The following is a 21,763-nucleotide window of genomic DNA, read 5'->3' as shown; positions in this document are numbered from 1 at the left end:
AGGGTTTTGTGATCCTCAGCATTATGTGCAATGATTTGGAAGAAAACCAAAGAAAACACAAACCCACCAGTTTAAGAAACCCATCTGTTACCTAAATATCCCTTGTGTTAATCTTAGTATCCTACAGAATAAATTGTGTTCCAAATGCCAGGACTGATTAGAAAAACACCCCCCCCCCGCCCCTTTTTCAATGTCAAAGCTGCATATGTATACCATTGGGTGCCAGAGAAGATACTGCAGCACTGACTTAGTAACGAGGGGGACTACACTGGATCAGGATTAAAAATCAACTCAGCTCTTTCAGTTCTCCAGTAAGTACATTATTCCTGTCCTGTATATTATGACCAGGTTGAAAAGACAATGTTTTTAAAGTTGCAAGGAATATCAGGATAGCGTAATACTTTCATATGATATGAAAAAATGATGCTACAACAGGCATTCAATTAGTACTGCTAGATTTTAAAAATGTTTTTTCCTTAAACAATCCAAGCCAATGCTTTGGAATCACTGTTTCAGGAAATATGAGTGTTACTACAGCATCTCCTTTTAGGAAGGAGATGTCCACTGGAACAGACAGAGCAAAAATAGCAATAAAAAAAATACAATTTTTACATGATAAAATAGCAGGACTATAACTACATCTAACATAATAAAATCAAAACAGAAACAGGTCAATTCAGTACAAATTCAATTAAGTAAGCAATCAGGTATTTTAATATGGTAAGATTCTAATTACTACAACCATGCACTAATCCACAATTTTATTCTAATATATGAAAAAAGGAAAACTATTTGTATCAATAAAGTAAAGAAATCCTACATATCCAGTAAGAATTTTTCAGCAGCTATTGTAAAGACCAAAATTAATTAAGTCTTCTATAATAAGACTTTTACCTGGTGGATCCATTTCTATGTAAAACATCAAGTCTGTGCCACAATTTATATCTGTCTTAGGATATTCTATATCCAGTTCTTCCATATTCCAAACAGTATTGTACATTTGTATGAGTTTCACTGAGTAAGCTCAGATACGAGAAAAGAGTCAGGCTGTCTTTGTAATGGTGTCTTGGAATTCATTTTAAAACCTATAAGGGGGCTGCACTGTAGCCTATTACATCATAATCCTCAGCCAATCATGTCAAAATAATGTCACCAAACCACTCCTGCTTTCTCATTTTGTTCTACATTAATCTTAAAACCATTTCAGTTTTGGGAAGAATCTACATTTAGCAGAATTGCAATATAAACCTGGTATTACACACAAAAGGAGCAAGTGGACTCTCCTTGCCCATATTCCTGGATCATTTTCCTGACTATGCAGCATGGTACAGTCCAATCCTGGCAGGATGACAAAAGGCTGATATGCTGCAGCACGTAGCTCTTAGACACAGGCACACACCACACTCACACACAGGGCAGCTCCCTTCAGAAGCAAGTTGGTCACATCTCAGGTGCATTCTCCTGCTTGAATGCCTGAAGTTTGCCTTTCAAAAAGATTTAAAAGGCTTCTATAACTATTGCACATATTAGAGATGCATTAGAGAAGAGCATGGTAGCAGTCAGAGGCCCTGCAAGGCCTCCCTGGCGGTTACCCGCCTAAGACAAGAAATGCAGAGTCATGATGAGTGGACCAAAGTAGCCCCTCTTCCATCTTCGGACCCTTGTTATCTCTCTGTAAGGCTATAGGTCGTATTCTCCTCAACCCTGGACACTGGACAATTTCCAACACCCCAGTAGCCTACTTAAACCCCCATCTCTGCCCAGTTCAGCGGAAGAGCTGTCACTGGGACCCTTCGCAGGACCCTGATCATAAAGACACCACTGTGGAACTCTACACAGGCTTCTCCTCTCTCAATCCCTGTGTCTGCCGAGGCACCTTTGCGAGCTCAGAGCTGGAATCATTAAGAGCTGAACTCACAGAGCTGCAATCACTCAAGAGTGCTCGCTTAGGGTGCTTGCGGCTGGGAGCTAGCCCGAGGGACCCAGAGAGGTTGTGCCTCATCCGCACAGCGCTATCCGGAACACCTACGGCGGCAGCTGCCCGGGGGGCCAGACGGACCCCCGGGGCCCCAGGCCGCGATACGTGTCCGCCCAAACGGGAGAACTGGCATCCTGGTCCTCCTGAGAGCAGCATCTCTTTGTGGATGGTTACTGCCTCGGGCTGCTACGACCCTCGGAGGGTAACTTCTCCATTACAGAAGTTATCTGGAAGAGGTGTCCAACGAACCTGAATATCACCATCTAGGACAACGTCCACTGGAGCTGGACAAGCAGACCACAACCCAGCAGTCTTGGACCCACACTCGGCTGAAAAAAGTGTAAGTTTAAAACAGCCTTTCTGCGCGCTCTTAATCTAGGGTCCCTTTTTTTTTTTTCTTTTCTTTTTTTCCCGCCTTTTTTCTGCTGGGGAGGGCAAGGGAACTTACAGAAATGGGATCAAAATTCAGCAAATTTAAACGATCCCAGAACGAGAGATATTTATATTTACAAATCCTATAAGTCCTAACTGCTAACAACTTTTCTTTCTCTAAAGGCAATGTTTCAAAAACTAACTTAAAAAAATTTATAACATGGATACTTTCCCAATTTACAGATGCTAACACAAGTATGATCGCTTCAGACACTTTTCAGACTCTTTTTGGGATTTAGTAGGGACAAAAATATATGCTTTCCAAACTAAAGAAAATTTTTCGGTAACTAAATACTTGCCTCTGTTCCACTCTATCACTAAAGCAGTAGAAAAAACTAACAGAAGCATCTCAACAGTAGCAGAGGAAATTCAGTTATCTGTATCACCAGCAGGCACTGTCCCTTCAAATGCTAATTCACCAGATAACAGCCTAGTCTCAGCCGCGGTACCCCTTCCTGGGATGGGGAACAGGGGAATCCCGCCCCCACCCACCCTCCCTGCACTTGCGGGATCCGCGGAGCGCCCCCATCCCTCCGCCCCTCTCCCGGACGCGGCAAGCGCGAACCCAGCTCCCTCGGTTACGCAGTGCGCGACACGGTGCTCGCACTGCCCGCCCGCCTCATGCACGGGTGTAATCGCGTCGGTCTCGATGGGGTCCGCCCCGCCTTGCTCCAACACCGCCGCGCAGCCTGCCGCGTTCCCCGCCGCGTCTCCTCCGACCCCCGCAGCCGTTCCTCTCTCCCCCGCCGCCGTGCCCCTCACCCCCGCCGCGGGTCTCCCCACCCCCGCTACCACCCCTGCCTGCCTGCCTGTCGCAGCCCCAGCGAACCTCTCTGCACCCCCCGTAGTGCCCGCGGCAGCAGCTCCCCCGAACCCCACCGCCTCCTCTCCCCCGCTTCTCCCTTGCCTGCATTCCCAAGCACTGCATCCACCCACCCACCCTCCGTGCCCCTCTAACGGCACCTCCGAGACCCCCCCACGGTGGCACCCCACTCCTCCACACGCCGCAGCCCTGCGCAGGCTGTGCCACACGTGGCGCTGCCATTACCCCCCCACTGCTGCCTCCCTCCAGCCAAGCCCAGCCAGCTGCCCCACCTCACTCTGTCCAGTCCCCCACACCCCTGCAAACTGTCGCTCCAACACGCCCAAAAAAGCATAGAGCACCTCCGGACCACACCTCGTCAGAGGACAGTGAGTCTGAATCTGACACAGAAGAATTTCACCCATGGGCTCTAATTAAAATGGAAGCGACTCGGGCAGGGGATTGGGAACTAGCTCAGAGAATTACTGCCTTCCCAGTAATTTATATAAAGGGGAAAAGAGGGGGGACCACTAGAACAACGTGGGAACCTAACACAAATAAAGAACTTGTACAACTACGAAATATAGCCAAAGAACATGGTAGAAGTTCACATATTTTCAGAAACTTCCTCGAAGCACTTTTTTCCTCGCATATCCTTGTCCCTCACAACCTCAAAAACATTGCCAACTGCCTACTTTCCTCGGCAGAATATATGCTATGGGAAAGATAGTGAAAAAGGCAATTAAAAACACTACCAGACACCTATGCTCAAGACGCAAATAGGCCAGATTTTACAGTCCAACAGCTGGCTGGAGAAGGGGATTTACAGAAAATCTCTGACCAAGCTGAAACCTTACCCAAGGCAGTGCTACAAGACTTGGCTATTGTAGCAAAAACCTCCTTGATTCTTACCCCAGATGACTCTATCCCTACCCAACACTTCTCTAGTATTAAACAAGGAGTAGATGAAAGCTTTATCAAGTTTGTGGACAGATTTAAAGATGCTCTGGAAAAACAGATAGAGAGCACAGAGGCAAGAAAAGAACTGTTGTGCAAGCTTCTCTTGTCGAATGCAAACGAGCAATGTAATACAATTTTGAGGGCCCTACCCTTGGATACAGAACTCACCATAGAGCAAATGGTGGAAAACTGTACACGTCATATGTCCACTGAAAACACAGTGGCCCAAGCAGTTGCTAAGGGTACTGCAGAAGGAGTTTCTGGTGCATTTGCAGTAGTAACTTCCAAAGACCAGGCCTGCTGCTATCACTGTGGGGAATTTGGACATTTTATAAAGGACTGTCCAGAAGGTCACCTACCCGAAACCCCCCTAACACCTACCAAAGACCCCAGAACCAGCAGCGATACCAACAGTGTTCGGGAAACTTCCAGCGGAGCGCGGCCAGGCCCCCCGCAAAGACAACAAATCAAAAGCCGTCCAGATCCAGTCACGCGTCATCCCAGCAGATTCCAGGCCACATGGGGAGGAACCAACCCACGGAGTGATACAGATGGGAACATGGTGCCAGTTGGTAACCGCTTTATCCATTGACTTTAATAATAAGGATGTTTATCGTGTACCCACAGGCAAGCATGGGCCAAAAGATGGTCCTTTTAACATTTTAATTACAGGGGACACTCTCCATGGCCCAGAGGAAATCTTGTTGTTCCGGAAGTACAAACAGTGCACCCAGGACAAGAAATCTCTGTCCAGTACCATTTTTTCTTTCAAAGGGAACTCCTATCGCACAAGCCTTTTTGCTCCCAAAAAATCACAGGGAACAGCTTCCTCTCAACCCAACAGCAATGTGGGCACAAGTTGTGGGACCAAGTAAACCTACCATAGAGTGCGGTCTATCCTACAGAGGAGAAAAGATCCACCTACCAGGGATCACCTACCAGGGACACTGGTGCGGATGTGACCATCATCGCTTGCTCAGAATGGCCAGCACACTGGGAACTACAACCAGTAGCAGGAATGATTTCAGGGATCGGTGGAGACACAGTGTCCATGCGAAGCAAGCACAACGTTCTTGTCGAAGGGCCTGAAAGCAAGCTGGCAACCATCTGCCCGTTTGTGGTAAGAGCCCCCATCACCCTTTGGGGTAGGGACATCCTATCCCAATGGGGAGCTTCCCTACGTATTCCCAGTCAAGATTTCTGACTGGGTCCACTGAGAAGCACACACTACCAGATACCCCTTGGCTCACCTGGAAAAGCCAAGACCCAATCTGGATTGACCAGTGGCCCCTTTCTAAAGTAAAACTGAGCACACTACAAGCCCTTGTGGAAGAACAGCTTGCCAAAGGTCACATCGTCGAGACCACCAGCCCTTGGAATTCTCCAGTCTTCGTACTGAAAAAACCTGGGACCGACAGGTGGAGGCTCCTCCACGACCTTCACAAAATCAATGAGGTCATCGAGGACATGGGCCCCCTCCAGCCTGGCCTGCCTTCACCATCTATGTTGCCTCAAGACTGGGCACTTGCCATCATAGATATCAAGGACTGTTTCTTCAGCATTCCACTGCACCCCCAGGACGCTCCATGCTTTGCTTTCTCCATTCCCTCTCTTAACAGAGAGGCTCCACTCAAAATGTACCATTGGTTGTATCTCCCCCAAGGACTAAAAGCCTCGCCTACTGTAATATGCCAGTGGTACGTCGCTCACATCATGTCTCCTGTTCGGAATCTATTCCAGAGGCAATCATCTACCACTATATGGATGATATCCTGGTCTGTGCATCAGAAAAACCTTACTTAGAAAAAGCAGTCAAAGGGACAATCGAAACCATAGAAAAAGCAAGGTTCGAGATCAGTGAGGACATAATACAATACACCAACCCATGGACTTATCTTGGATTCCTGATACGAGAAAGGACAATTGTACCCCAGCAACTTGCCATCTGAGACAACTCAAAAACCCTGAGAGACTAACAGTCTGTGCTGATCCATCAACTGGATACCCCCCTTGCTAGGAATTACAACAGAGGACCTCGCTCCCCTGTTCAACCTTCTCCATGGCAACGAGGACCTAGACTCTCCACGCATGCTCACAACAGAAGCCCAGGACACCATCACCAAGGTCCAAGAAGCCGTGTCTTCATGCCAAGCCCATTGCTTCAAGCCCAAGCTGCCTTTCCAGTTCATCATTCTTGGAAAAGCCACCATTCTTTGGTTCTATGGACTGATTTTCCAATGGGGTCTTCAACTCCGAGACCCTTTATTGATACTGGAGTGGATCTTTACAAACAACCAACCTTCAAAGACAATTACTACCTTCCAGAAAATAATGGGACATTTAATAAAAAAGCCAGAACTCGCCTCCGCTCCCTTGCTGGGTGTGAGTTCACATGCATATATTTGCCACTGACCATTGGGGATCTGGAATATTTGCTCCAGACCAATGAAAACCTCCAATCTGCCCTAGAGAGCTGTACAGGCCAAATTTCCAATCATATCCCAAAACATAAACTTTTTAATGCAGTCTTTAATCTGACTCCAAAATTAGTCCAAAGTAAAACACTCAAAGCTCTAACAATTTTTACAGACGGGTCAGGGTCTTCCCACAAATCTGTAATGACTTGGAAGGACCCTAGGACTCAAAATTGGGAATCTGACATCCATATAGTGGAGGGATCTCCACAGATTGCAGAATTAGCAGCTGTTGTCACAGCCTTTGAGAAATTCAAAGACGAACCCTTTAATCTGGTCACAGATCCTGTGTATGTCGCAGGTATAGCTGTGAGAGCAGAACACGCTCTTCTCAAAGAGGTTTCCAATCCAAAGTTACACCAATTGATTTCAGCATTAACACGCTTAATCTCTCATAGAAAGAAACCTTACCATATAATGCATGTAAGGTCACACACTGATTTCCCAGGTGTCATCACAGAAGGGAACAGGAAAGTGGACGCATTGGCCATGGCAATAGAAACTGCTAATGTCCCTGACACCTTTGCCCAGGCAAAGTTGTCACATGCATTTTACCATCAAAATGTACCTGCTCTTATTAGAATGTTCAAACTTGCAAAAGATCAAGCAAAAGCTATTGTCGCCACTTGCCCAAACTGTCAAAATTACCAGATACCCTCTATGGGAACAGGAGTCAATCCCCAAGGACTGAACAGCTGCCAGCTGTGGCAGACAGATGTAACTCACTTCCCACCTTTTGGAAGGTCAAAATATGTGCATGTATCGGTCGACACATTTTCAGGAGCAATATTTGCATCAGCTCATCCAGGAGAAACTACACAGCACACCATAAAGCACTTCCTCCTTGCATTCGCTACCCTGGGATTACCAAAACAAATCAAAACAGACAATGGACCTGCCTATACCTCTCAAAAGTTAAAACAGTTCTTCAGTGAATGGGGAATAGAACACAAGAAAGGCATACCAGCAAATCCCACAGGACAATCAATTGTGGAGAGGACACATCAAACCCTCAAAAGAGTCCTTAATCAGCAGCGAGAAGAAACAAAAATTGTATCTCCAGTTGAGAGACTTTGCAAGGCTCTCTACGTCATCAACTTCCTAAATGGTACAGAGCCTGACTCGCCAATACTTCGGCACTTTGCAAATACCACCCAAGCAAAGCTCACTGAGAAACCACCAGTGCTAGTGAAGGACCTGGAAACACATCGAATTTCTGGGCCTTTCCAGTTGATTACTTGGGGTAGAGGGAATGCATGTGTTCTACTACCATCTGGTCCAAGATGGTACCCAGGAAAAAACATAAAACCATACCTAGGCAATGCAAACACTACTCCCACAAACAGTGACAAGAACTCCCCGGAGTCAAATACAAGATCTCCTCAAAATCAGACAAGTTCTGCCTGGAGACAAAGACGTCACCGAATATCCACATACAGAAGAAAAGACCGTCCCATCACATGACAGCAGACAAAACAGAAAGTGGAATAACATTCTGCTGTAGCAGTTAAGCCATAAGTCAGACATAGCCCAAACACATATTGTTCTCTGAATGATATGTTATTACCTCTATTACCCTTGTTTACCCTAATAAACCCTATCACTTTCCCTTCTTAACCCTTACCAAAAACCTCTAACCTTATACCCACTCCCCCATCCTTAGCCATCCTTAGCCAATATAGAAAAAAAAAAAAAAAGGGGAGGGAAGGAAAGGAGGAAAGGAACAAGGGAGAAAACCCTATCCTCCCACTATAAAGATAACAAATGTTGCTTATATTCCCTATCAGAAGCCCCATCCTTGACAAAGTTGAAAATTATCTATGTTGGTGCTGTCCTCACTGCTGCCTGGATGCTCTTCACCGTACCGTATGCCTTCAGCTGGATTAGCCCACAGCCTAGCCACAATGTTTGGGTAATCTTAGCGAAAACATTAAAACAGGATAACATGTGCCTATCCATGGGAAGCCTTGATAACCCACTTTCCACATGTTTAGTAGGGATTCCTTTCACAGCAGATGAATGGCCCGTCTATAATTCGGAGCTCCTCCGCACCACAGGTAAGAGACCCAAACATGGTAGATACTTGGGACGAGTGGACAAAAATGTTGCCCAATGCTCAAGAGGAACCCCAAGAATTGGACCTGTTGGGGTCCTCCAAAGCAACATACTGCGTCAAATTTTACTTTAGACATCCAAAGAACAACTGGCCAGAAATTGACGAGACAAAAAACACATACAGAAAAGACATATCACCCATTAACAAAGCCTATAACTATCCAGATTGGTGCAATTATACCACTCAGGTGATCTCTGTATCCTTTCTCCACCTCAAAGTATTACCCAAGGGAACATTTCTCATCTCTGGTGACAGAGTATGGGCTGGGATTCCCTCCCGCCTCCAGGGAGGTCCCTGTAGCCTTGGAAAACTTTCCACCCTCATTCCAAATATTACCTTGTTACATAATTGGAAAAAAGAAAGCTAATTAAAATGCCACAAAAGATCCTACATGGAATTTGATGAAAATTGCGATCCAAAATTATACGACTGGAACAAACCAAAAAAGATTGCAGTCTCCCTATTCCTACCCTGGGTAGCTGCAGCTAAAGCTCTTTGTGAAATAAATCACTTAGGGCGCTGGCTCAGCAAGCAAGCCAATGCTACCTCTGCCGCCCTAAGCGATCTTTTAAAGGAAGAAGAAACCACGAGACATGCATCGCTTCAAAATCGAGCAGTGATCGACTTCCTACTGCTAGCCCACGGACATGGCTGCGAAGACTTTGAAGGGATGTGTTGCTTCAATCTCTCTTCACGCTCGGAATCCATCCATGCAAACATCCAGAAACTGAAGGAACTTGTGAAGGACGTAAAAGTAGAAAGCAACCCAGACTGGGTCAATGACCTTTTTGGTCAATGGGGATTAACGCGACGGGTTGCATCTTTGGTTAAAGGAATACTGTGGATTTTCATTGTAATTGTCAATGTGTTAACTATGTTCTCATGCCTTGTCTACTGTTTAAAAAGAACTATAGGGCATGCCTTTTTACTAAATATAGAAAGTGGAGTTGTAGCAGTCAGAGGCCCTGCAAGGCCTCCCTGGCGGTTACCCGCCTAAGACAAGAAATGCAGAGTCATGATGAGTGGACCAAAGTAGCCCCTCTTCCATCTTCGGACCCTTGTTATCTCTCTGTAAGGCTATAGGTCGTATTGTCCTCAACCCTGGACACTGGACAATTTCCAACACCCCAGTAGCCTACTTAAACCCCCATCTCTGCCCAGTTCAGCGGAAGAGCTGTCACTGGGACCCTTCGCAGGAGCCTGATCATAAAGACACCACTGTGGAACTCTACACAGGCTTCTCCTCTCTCAATCCCTGTGTCTGCCGAGGCACCTTTGCGAGCTCAGAGCTGGAATCATTAAGAGCTGAACTCACAGAGCTGCAATCACTCAATAGTGCTCGCTTAGGTTGCTTGCGGCTGGGAGCTAGCCCGAGGGACCCAGAGAGGTTGTGCCTCATCCGCACAGCGCTTATCCGGGACACCTACGGCGGCAGCTGCCCGGGGGGGCCAGACGGACCCCCGGGGCCCCAGGCCACGATAGAGCATGACTGTATGTTTATCTATTACACACTCATTTTACACAAACACACAGAAGTATATATCCACATAATGAATTATGGATTGTGGTTTTAAACTCTGCATATTTCTACTATTTTTATGGGCACATAGGTCTGATAAAGTTTATATTACAATATAAATGTGTTTACTGCAAAAATGTCTTTCTCTCTTACCATTATATAATAAGACACTATTCAAATCAATCTATATTAATTAATTTTTAAATCTAAACCTCAAATATTGTAATCTTACATTCAGCTGATTCACTCAAACAATGGAAGAAAGTCATAACTGAGCAAGATCATCAAAAATGGTTTTGCTGAACATAAAAAAGCTGTGAGGCTACAATAAGATTTAGTCTGCCTTTTCACACAGTTTATCTTCCCTATTCTCATTGATATATTTATCAAGTTAATTGTTTTTAAAAGCAAGAGTCTCTTGTCAGTGTCTCCTTTGCCCCTTGACTTTATGTCAGAAGCATCCTCCAACCATTTAGAAATATCCCATCTTAAGTCCCCCCATCACTGACTGTAACTCCCTTTGACCTCTTGGAAGAAACATGGACAGAATAGACTATTAACTTCAGAGCAGAATGCTATGTCAAGCAATATTCTCGCTATAACCTATGGGGGGAGAAAACCAGAGACCAAAAATAACTACCATGAAGACTAGCTGTAGCAACTATCTGTGCCTTACACCTTAAGAAATTGTGGAGCAGCTGAAATGCGCTCTATCCCACAAATACTCATTAAAAAAAATTAACACAATTTATATGATTTCCAAATATTTTGCCCCTGCCTGCCCCCCTCTCCCCAACACTGTCCGTGCCCCTGAGCAGGTTACCCCTTTCAGACAAGCATCAATGTACAAGGGCATGTCTGGAATACAAACATATACAAAAAGATGCAAGCTAGTTTGCTTTGTACATTACAAAACATCATTTTGAAGTAGACCTTTCCGTTCCTGTTAAGGTAGATATGCTCCAAAGATTCTTTCAATTTCCAAAATAAAATAGGATACTTAAAATCACCCCAGACACAAGCCTAAACACTGAACTTTGGGGTTTAGCCCACCTGCTACCCAAACAATTAACTTGCTAAGGTAATTATTTAAATTCACTTACAAAGACTTCCTACAAAAACTGCATTGCTGCTTTTAGGTTTCATATGGTATCAGTAATTTCTTTTAATTCCATTGAATAAAGACTTTCAGGAAAAATTACTTCTCTAGAGTTTCACTGGTGGCCAAATCTAGGACTGAGCACACTTGTATAATCAGGTTAGTGCTCAGCTCAGACTAGCCTAGCCTGCAGGCAAGAAAATACAGAGGAGGCAGATAGGCTATTACCCATTTCATACATAACCCGGAGAGGTACTGAAGTACTTGACTTGAATTCATGTATCTTAAGACTTTTAAAGCTCTTCCTGGTAATCAGTTACAGTATAATACTTCCACAAGATGATGAAAAAAACCACAGAAATTCAAAATCACTTACTTTGTAAATTATGCATTGCAAATGATCGCTCTTGTAAAACAGTCAAAAATACAATCCAATATTGGTTTCCGCTCATAAAAATCTTGCTTAAAAATAAACCCTAAAACCTCCATTTACTAGGAAGCTTCTCTGTAGCAATGAAGAAAAAGAGATTGCTCTGCTTTCCAACCAATGTTCCATAAAATCCCCTAAAAGAGTTGTAACTTGCAGTGAGAAAATCCAAGCCTTCTCTCTCAACTGCTTAAACTTACTCTGTGCTGTGCAGAAGGTATCCACTTACTGTGGTTCATCATTAAAAAGTGAACCTGACTTCAGTACAGTGAAAAAAAAAAAAAAGAAACCACCACCCTCAGTAGCTTGCACGTCTCTCTCAGATAAAGATCTCAGTTTCATGATTAACTTGGGTAGGTTCAAATATTTGCTGAGCCAGGAATTTCAGTTGGGGGATGGGAGCCAGATTCAAAGTAAAAGTTGTCATCAACTAACAAGTGGCCAATGCAGAGCTTACTTTTTCATTTTAGCTAAGTAAATGAGAAGGCGATTGTAAGAAGCCTTAAAATAGTCCCTATCGCTGTCTGCTGCATGCAACATGGAAGATGAGAAAAGCACCATGAACAGCTAAATACAGGAAGTGGCTAACTGCAGAAAAAAAATAGAATAAAAATTTTCCTTGAAAAGAGCTACATCTCTAGAAGCAGCCTTGTGTAAACAAAATAGCCTGCTTGCAAGCACAGCATCACCGTGTACATGCTCATGCTGGATCACAAATATAGATGCTGCTTCAAGACCCTTAATCTGAGGCTGTGAGACTTTTTATCCATTTCCTATATACTAAAAATATTTTTTAAAAAAATCTGTCTGTATCCATGGTGGTTTCCAGTATTATCAGGATTGTTCATTTCTTGGGCAGGCAGGTAGGAAAAGGAACTGTACAGAAAGGGAGCAGCTTAGATTAAATCTATTTTCCTTGCCTTAGTGTTCGATGGAGATCAAACTTAATAAAAGAACAGAGCAGCAACCAAAGAGCCTACTTCCCTCTGCCTACAGAGGTTATCCTCTTTGACAGTTAAACTTCTACAAGGAAATAAATTCAAAGTAAAAGAAGAAGCAGACACATTAAGAAAAGGGGAGGAGAGGACTAATATTTTCCTCTCACTTCTTGCAAACAGTGAGAATTTCTAATAAAAACACTGAGAATTTCTTTGAGATCTGCTTGTTGCTCCTTAAGGCACTCAAATAGTATTGAAAAGTTTTTGCCTCCTTAATACTTCACATACCAAAATCCTCCTATGCTGTGAAACACCACTTGCACCTGAAATGAAATCTCAGTACATTTTGAAACCTGCAGTACATTTTGATGTTTTGCACTTCATTGACTAGCTTTACCTATAACAATCACTTTCTTCCCTAGTTTTAGCCTCTGCCTACTTGAACAATTATCAGTTCTAATTATAATTTAAATCAGCAGAGTCATAAAGGTACAGCCTACTTCAAGTGGAGATGGAAACTTGTGCTTCTGAACCAGTTCAGCTTCAGACTGTACTTGATATACTTCTTTACTGCTAAAATTACAGAAGGAGTTGAGAACATTTCTTGGGTTTTAGGACCACAACACAGATGTATATAGTCAGAGAACAAAAGACAATACCAACTTGGTTCACTGAACTTTTTTATCAATTAAAAAAGCACAGATACCCACACAGAGATAATGAGTTCCTCATTATCCTGCAGGAGAGATACAAGTGTCTTGTCAAAAAGAGATACTGGCATGCACACATATGTATTTTAAAATATTGCCAAGTCTTGTCTTTTTATCTAGATTTCAAAATCTTGAGTAGTGCCCATTCAGTTTGCAGTCTACTATTCCTTGCAGTCATACTCACAGTGTTCTTCTATTAACATAGCACATTTTTTTCTAAAACATTATGTCTGAAGCAGGGAAAGAACTTACCTGATTTGACATGCTTCCATGTGTTTTACACATACATACCTGCACATGGACATAACAATCTGTAAAAACGCTAATAATGTTGTACATATTGTTTCACTTTTATCAAATTCTTGCAATTAGGTATTGAGAAACATAAAGCACTGGCTTGTGTGAAAACTTAAACCAAGGATACAGCATTCCAAAGTACAGTGGTTAGCCAAGCATTATGGTTTCCGTTAGGTCAGGGATAAAGAATAACTTTTATTAGCTTAGAAGGGGAGCCCTCTGCTGGGTAGGACACGGATGCACACAGCCCCCCCCTGCCGTGGGCATCACATCTGCTGTCCCTGGCACTCGCAGCCTTCTGCATGCTCCAAACCCCGCTTGGCGCTGCTGGCAGCCCAGCCAAGACTCTGACATGATGCAGATAAGTCCTGACAACTGATAGCATTCCTACACATATGTTTATGTCCCCAGGACACTACCAACAGGACTGTGGTCTTAGGCTAATGCCTGTAACAACATAGGGTATCTCTGAGGAGGAATCAAATTCCAGGAGGAACTGGATCAGCCTTTACATCGCCCTGCTGTAGCTGTTATGCCACCACTCTTGCAAATATTTTTTGTAGCTAAAAGCAAAGTTTCTGCACCTTGGTGATTCTACCAGGACTTTCACCTCATCCCCAACAAGTGAGCAGTTACATATAAGGCAGCTTTATTACCTCACTCATTCTTACTTATGGTGCTCTGAGTAATAATACTTCTTCAGGCTGCAGTATTTCAGTCTGAGCTGTAATTTACAATGAGATGTTATTTACAATATAAGCCTTGGAAACAATGATAAACTGGGATAGACAGCCCAGACCAAGCAGCTCAGCTCTAGTCAGTGCATAGGTTGTTGGAGGCTTTGATTCATTGATACAAGGCAGCTCTTTGCTGTAGCTCCTCTTCTGCTCTTCACCAGCAGTGCTACAAGCTCCCCACATCCCCTTGCTCTCTCGCCACATCCCACTTCCTCTTTGCCTTCCTTAGACAGACATTATTCGCACGCATCCCAGCTCCAGAAAGGACCTCTATCTCCCTAAACTCCCCACCCAAAATTACTTCCCAGCTTTCTCTGTGTGGCCTGCCTTTGCAGCTACAAGTGCTAAACAGACCCTGTTGCTCTGAGCACTTACTGCAGCTTACTACTATGGGAAGCACTGGTATCTTCATCCAGGGCAGGCCACCTCCAGGAAGAAAAACCGGAGCCTTTAAAATCCTTGACAATTAACTGAAAAACTACCCCAATTTTCTATATCTACAAATATAGCCTAATATAGCCTATTTTCAACTATTTATCTTCACAAGTCTGTGTGATGTGTGAGATTCTGTGAGACCTGAGCAGTGCTATTTGCTAAAATCTGTTACAATTAAGATATTTTCTTCTAATAATATTTTCTGTTTTGGATAGCACATTTAAAGACTCATACTTTGTTTCTTACTGTACTCTGTAATTTAAAGTATGTGCAGCTGTACATGAAGCTGGGATGTTCAGATGGGATACAAAAACCACCTACCTTGCCCACCAACACCATTTTTTGTCTTTCCTGACAAACTTGAAGAATGAGACATAAACCAGAAAATTGATCTAATTTTTTCCAGCCTCATTTCTCCTGCAACATTACTTTGTCTTCATCTGCTACACAAAATTCTATGATTCTATTAATAGGTATTGTTAATTTTAGTATTTTTTGTGTAGGACTAAGCACTATTTTAATCCACAAACTAGAATCTATAGTTTGCTGATGAACACCATGACAGACAAAATACCCCAATCCATATATTTTACATATATTTTATACTATTTTATATATATATTTCATATATTTTACATATATTTTACATTTTTACTGCAGACTTACTTCTGCAGTAAGTCAAGTAATAGTCGAGGAGTAACTCTTCTTTTTGTGCTATGACATCAAGAAGCATCACTCTAGGTAAAAGATGTCCAACTGAAGATGCCTAATTTAAGACACTAATTTTAAAATACACTTTTCAGGTAAGAAGTATAATTAGTGGGTGATGTGGTAAGGAAAAACCCCACAGCTGTGCAAAGATCTACCTGCTATTCAAATTGGTTATCTCTTAACACTACATTTAAGGTATTTATATACTGCATAAGATACCACTAGAACTTCCTGCACAGCTTGTTTTAGACAGAATGTTCTCATCTTAACAAAAAGAATTAAGAAGAAATGAAGCTATCACTCCAGCCTGTGTAAAAGAGAAGAAACCTGGCAGCACTGGCTTCCCTGTTACCACTTATTTGTCATGACATTATTTTCAGTAAGTAAACTTTCTCCTTAAGACCTCTCAAATTCTCCACTTGTAAAGTTCAATTTAAGATTTTAATTCTCAGAATACTTACATGATAAATAAGGAATATTTTATTGGGATCTTCTTTTTATTGCAGTCTATCTAAACAGTCTTTATTGAAAATCAAGCCACTAAAAGCAATAATCTTAAAGATGACAATTCTGAAAAACACATCTTAGAGTGCTTTTTATAGTTCTATGAGAACAATAAAAACAGACCACTCCAGATGTTCAGGTCAATGAATGATATTGGTGTGGAAATGGACTCATGGCGTAATCTTGCAAACTTACAGAACATATTAGTAAGATTTAACTTTAGAAAATTAATCAAACTCTTTAAAGGCCTGGGGGCAGAGACTAGCTAACCAGACACCAGAACACCTGAAAATTTGTCTCTGAGGTTTTTTTTCCAGCACATTAGTACAGGTGTAAATGTTCTGTTAAAAAACCATTCTACTAGACATGATGGACTTAAATGCACAGGGAAGGAGTTCTATTTCTGTAAAAGATCACATGAAAATTCTAGAAGCACCATCAAAGTAAACTATTGCATCATGCTTTATTAATTAATGCAGAAGTAATATTAAAACCAATGAGGTGTGCCATTATAATTATTAATGTAGTGTCAAATCATTTAAACCTGATGGATACAAAGGCATTTCTTCAAGCACCCTAATGACACTCTCAAAATGACTAGATTCCTTGTCCTCATTAGTAGTTCTAAACATCAACACCTTTCACTTCTATTCTTTCCTCACATTAAGCAACTTGGGCAGATAAGCAACCAAATGATCTCTTAAATGAAACTTTTAAAATTCTTGCTTTGAAACTGAAGGAACTATTGACCTTACCTTTGTAACCTCCCAACTAGTGCTTCTAGACATATATATGTACATATTCCAAATCATTTGCAAACGTGTAACTACAAAAAATGCAACTAGTATCAGACTATTAGAATCTGTTTTGCTTTTTAAGGCTTGCAATATGTGACAAAGACAATAATTCTTTAACAATTAGCAGCTATTTGCTGATTCTTAGTAAAACAGGACAAATACTGTAAATTTGGACTCTCCTAGTTGTTATGAAGCATAAGGCAGAAAAATACACCGTGGTTATGGAAATCCCTGTTAACTACTTCACCAAAATTGAACAAAACTAAATAGCAAGCTGAAAACAGATGTACACAAAATGCTAGGGAAAGTTTCCTAACTAACAAAACTTGTAAGATTAGAAAAGCCTTTCAAACAGAGCATTAGGAACACAAATTTTAGCCATTTTAAATTAATCTTCATTAGCTGATGAAGAGGATTATACAATAGGCCTACCTGAGATACAGCAAATAAAGCTCTTTTCTGCTGTGTTCTAGCTCTTCAGATCTTAAGTAACCCTACAAATCCTACTGCCCTGAACATTATTTTGTCCCTTGACTACAGAAATGGGAAAGATACAGAATGTCCAATGTTCTAATCACCCTTTCCTTTTTTAGGTTATTCTCTGTTAATAAGCTGTGAAAGGAATTGCTTTAAACTAATATGTGAAGTTCTCTGCTTTAATAATTTCCTTTGCACATAGTTAGCAACTCGGCCTTGCTTCTGCTGAATACTTGATTCAAACCCAGGGATTTTGCATAAATTAGAGATGTGCTTTACTATTTGTTGACTTAATTAGATGTTAACTTACAGAAGCAATACAAGTAAGAACTAACTTTCCTGGATGGGCTCTTAATATTTTTCATATTATTTACTGATATTGATAAATAAATATTTTGTGCATGTAGATTAAAAAATACATGTATGCAAATAATGTCTCCATAGGGTATAGCAAATCTAAGAAAATTTGCCTGGGAGTAAATTGAGAGCTCAATAAAACCCCAAGAATTAGCCCCCCACCACTGTATAATATGCATTCTACTTGTTTACAGGCCTTAAAAATTCACAAAATCCTATTTCCTGTTTACTGAAAGAGAACAAAAGTCCTAAGGCTGTACAAATTATTAGCACTAAAATGATTTTAATGAAAAATACTATTCCTTATAAAATAAACATTGCACACCACTATAAAACACACAAACACCTTCTGCTTAGTTCTGTAATTGTGCACTTTTGTTTCGTACTAAGTTTGATTTAAATAGAAAAACTGCAAGCATTTACTGTCATTAAGATGAATTTTAGTATTTAAGAGAACATATAACTTTTTAAATTAAAAATATTTTTTACCTGGTACAGGCTGTCTCTCGTTCCATTCACTTGTGATTAAAACCTCTAGGATTTTTATGTGGTGTTCTGTATTATCAGAGCTGCAAGAGATGGATTAGGCAGTAAGAACTAGGAGAAATACAAAAGTTTACTTTAAATTATTAAAAAAAATTGAAAGAATTTACTACAATGCCCTTACATCAGAAATAAGGTCAGAAAATTATTTAATTAATTTTATTTTGTATATAACTAATTCATATTTACAGTACAAAATATCGTAAAGATGACCCACATACCTTGCTATCTGGAATTTGAAAAGCAGAGGGCTGAAAATTTCAGCCAGAGACCTTGCATTCAAGAGATTTTTGCTGGAGGCTTGACAAACTCTGAGGAAATGTTTGAGCAAATACTGGAGTGTGAGCCAATACTGAGGAGGTATATTTGGAGATCTGATCAGTTTCTTCAGCAACTGAGCATATTCCTCTGAGCTCTGCACTTCTGCAAGCAAACAGATAAATGGTTCTTGAAACCATCACAGGAACGTTCAAGTAAAATGAAACTATATGTGACTCCTTTAGAAACACCAATTTTACAGAAAAAAAAAATCCTATCCTTCCTTAGAACCAAAAGATATCTTTCTTCTTTTAAAATAAGAGAAATGCTCAGGGAAGAGTAAAGAACAAGTATTTAAAAGTCAAATGGAAACAGATATGCATTTTGGTAAAAACCACAATGTGTTCAGAGTGTACTGGTAGAAGTCTGTTTTGTGTTTAGTGTCACACATGATTGGGTAATTCTGAGATGCACTAGATAAGTCTCACAGGTGCTGTTCTAACTTTGAAGGTTACCAGTAACAATATCCTGTCCTGAGATATATAATAGAATACTTGGCCCATGTGCTTAAAGCCTATAAGCTGTACTTGTTTGAAATGACCACTGTAGATGACAAATCCCATGAATGCATGTATTTCTCACTTCATAATCTGCATCTCCAATGTAACATAGCACTACATGACCTCTAATACATTTACTTTGTCAGCACTGATAAAAAGTTAAAAATTAGCTTTCTGTATACAGTTAAGTCCTTGATTTTTTTCCCCCAGTTCTTCTATCGTATTTCTAGTTACTAAAATGAAGAGAACTGTGATCCCTTATATTTTACATTATGTTTGCCTAAATAAGTAACCAAATAATGCAGAATAATGTCTAGATCTAAACTGAAACAGCTTTCATAGGAAAGGGTAAAGGTATATTTATGGCTTCTGAGACACTGCCAGGTTGTGTAGAATTTTTGCTGTTCTGTGGATGACAGCTGAACCACCAGACATCCAGAATTCTAATAAAAGCCTTTTTGTTTGACATTTGAAATAATGTGATAATCATACCTTGAGCTAGAGAAATCATATCACTGTAAACAGCTGCTGGAATTATGGGATTCGGCAGGTCCAGGATATACCTCTTGAGGGCATCTGATAAAGTGTGAACATCAAATGTCTCTAAATCTAATGAAGTGGCATCTAAAGGGAAAGAGCAATATGCTTTTTAGACTTCATAAGGTGGAAAAAATATACAAACTCATAACAAGCCAAAATTGCTAACTTATATCTGGTTCATGGGGAACAATTAATAAGAATCTAAGACACCAAGAAACAAACATCTTTGAGATGAAGAACACACAGAGTTCAACACCATGCCTAGTCCCTTGGCATCTGATGAACCAAATAGTTTCCATAACTGTCTTCTGTCACATACAATTGAGGGCTGAACTCAGAGTAATGGTAGTGACTTGCTGCATCTTGGCAATGTTAAGGAACATCAGAATATTTTTAACAGGTCTCTGTTTTATGTGTAAATATTTTGTGTAAGAAGTAAGTACTAATCAAAGGTTTGGTCAAATGCAGCTTCTCTACTTCTATTATGACTAAAAGTTTGATTAACATCTTGGAGATCCAAGTCTGCAAATATTTATGTAAGTAAGTTGAAACAAATATACACGTGCAGAACTATGTGCTTGGTGTTTTATGCAGCTGTTGAGATTTATCTTGTAAAACTTGATACCCTTCCAGGATGGTTATGACTCGGGATAAGGTTTGGGAGCGTCACATAAAGGACTGCTTGTTAGTGTTGGAGCAAAGATTATCAGCAGTAAAAATAAAACTGGGAAAATACAGAAATCCTTATTTAGTGAAAGCAAGGTTAGGGTTCATCCTATAACATGAAACTCTGGCACAGTCAAGCCCTAAGTGTATATAAAACTATCCATATTTTGTACAATAATTTACATGCATTAATGCTGATCAACCTATCTAGCAAGGTTCTTGGTAAAGTAACTATTGAATCTGTTTGTCTACTTTAAACAAAGGGAACAGGAAGGCAGAGGACTCAAATAAATGGTGTGTCTACCAATACTGTGAAATAAGGCAGCCAAGAGGGGGTAGTGAGAAACTTAGTGGTCTTCCACCTCCTTTGTTTTCCCCAACAAAAAGCTTGCAGTATGAGCTCAAACCTTCTCAGACATCCAAGAATTTGCATGAGAGAAAAAGCTGTCTTGTAATAAATGTCTTAGAATGATTTCTGCAAGAGCAATTATATGTCAGAGAATCCACAAATTCTTAAAGAAATAGCTTTTATTACTTTTGCTTCTTACTGACTGTTTTTTATTTCATAAGCCAAGTTAAATTATGCATCTTCAGTGTTGACCATTTCTCTGAAGTATGTCCCAAATTACTATAATGAATACATCAGTAAGAATATACTTACTCTGCAACTCTGTGGGTGTAATATCATAAACAGACCTAAACTCTTCCATCTGCTGAGCTGACAAGATGTAAATCAGCTTTGATTTTGGAGCTAGATAGTATTGTGTTGATGCTAACAGACAGTTATCCAATTAAAAAATGCAGAGCATTTTAACCACTAGCAGAACAGCACACAAATGCAAGTTCAAAACTTTGAGACCAAAGCTGACTTTGCCCTCTGAATTAGCATTCTGCTAATTCAAGGAGAGCAGGCAGAGGAAATGAGATCTGTCTCTATCCCTGCACCTGGATACTCACTGCACCAGCTCTGTCCTGAAGATCCTAATCCTATCTTAAAGAGAAGTCAGAAAGAGACACTGTTACTAAAGGTAAAAATCTGTTTCTGTTACTCAAACCTAACTACATTTTAAGTAGGAATACATGTAAACCACGAGTTTTTAATCTCAGGAGACAGATAAACCTTTCATAAAGTTATAGCTCAGTTTAGAGACTTAAGAAAGGATTCAGATAAATCAAGAAATGCAATCATATTGGTGCCACCAAAAATCTGGATTTTTTTTGACTGAGAAATATAAATGCAACACTAAAGAGGTGACTGCTATCATGAGGCTGCTAGCACCACATGCCTATCTTCTCTCCCTGCTTGTACAGATACTCTTCTTCACTCCTACCATAATCAGCATAGGACAGGATGCTCTTTTATTTTGAAAGAAACAGACAACTCAGAGTATCATCGCTTATTTGCTTTGTTAATGTTTGCAATTAT

The 21,763-nt window shown here is 40.9% G+C and overlaps 1 protein-coding gene across 4 annotated transcripts in view; it reads right to left on the bottom strand.

The window, feature by feature from the left end:
- PIK3R1 (phosphoinositide-3-kinase regulatory subunit 1) overlaps window positions 1-21,763 on the bottom strand; it is a 68,324-nt gene that overhangs the window by 12,928 nt on the left and 33,633 nt on the right. For 2 of the 4 annotated variants that reach the window (XM_068176122.1, XM_068176123.1), the window contains exons 5-7: window positions 19,624-19,755; window positions 18,535-18,736; window positions 18,260-18,339 (exon numbers count right to left, since the gene is read on the bottom strand). In XM_068176122.1, coding sequence (XP_068032223.1) covers window positions 18,260-18,339; window positions 18,535-18,736; window positions 19,624-19,755 — 414 coding nt within the window. Of the gene's footprint in view, window positions 1-894; window positions 1,236-11,756; window positions 12,045-18,259; window positions 18,340-18,534; window positions 18,737-19,623; window positions 19,756-21,763 lie in introns of those variants that run through there. The other 2 variants (XM_068176125.1, XM_068176124.1) reach the window with 2 other exon arrangements.

Source organism: Anomalospiza imberbis, chromosome Z (assembly GCF_031753505.1).
Source record: "Anomalospiza imberbis isolate Cuckoo-Finch-1a 21T00152 chromosome Z, ASM3175350v1, whole genome shotgun sequence".
Classification (NCBI taxonomy): Eukaryota; Metazoa; Chordata; class Aves; order Passeriformes; family Viduidae; genus Anomalospiza; species Anomalospiza imberbis.
The sequence above is the reverse complement of the archived record's forward strand: the minus strand, read 5'-3'. Positions and strand labels throughout refer to the sequence as shown.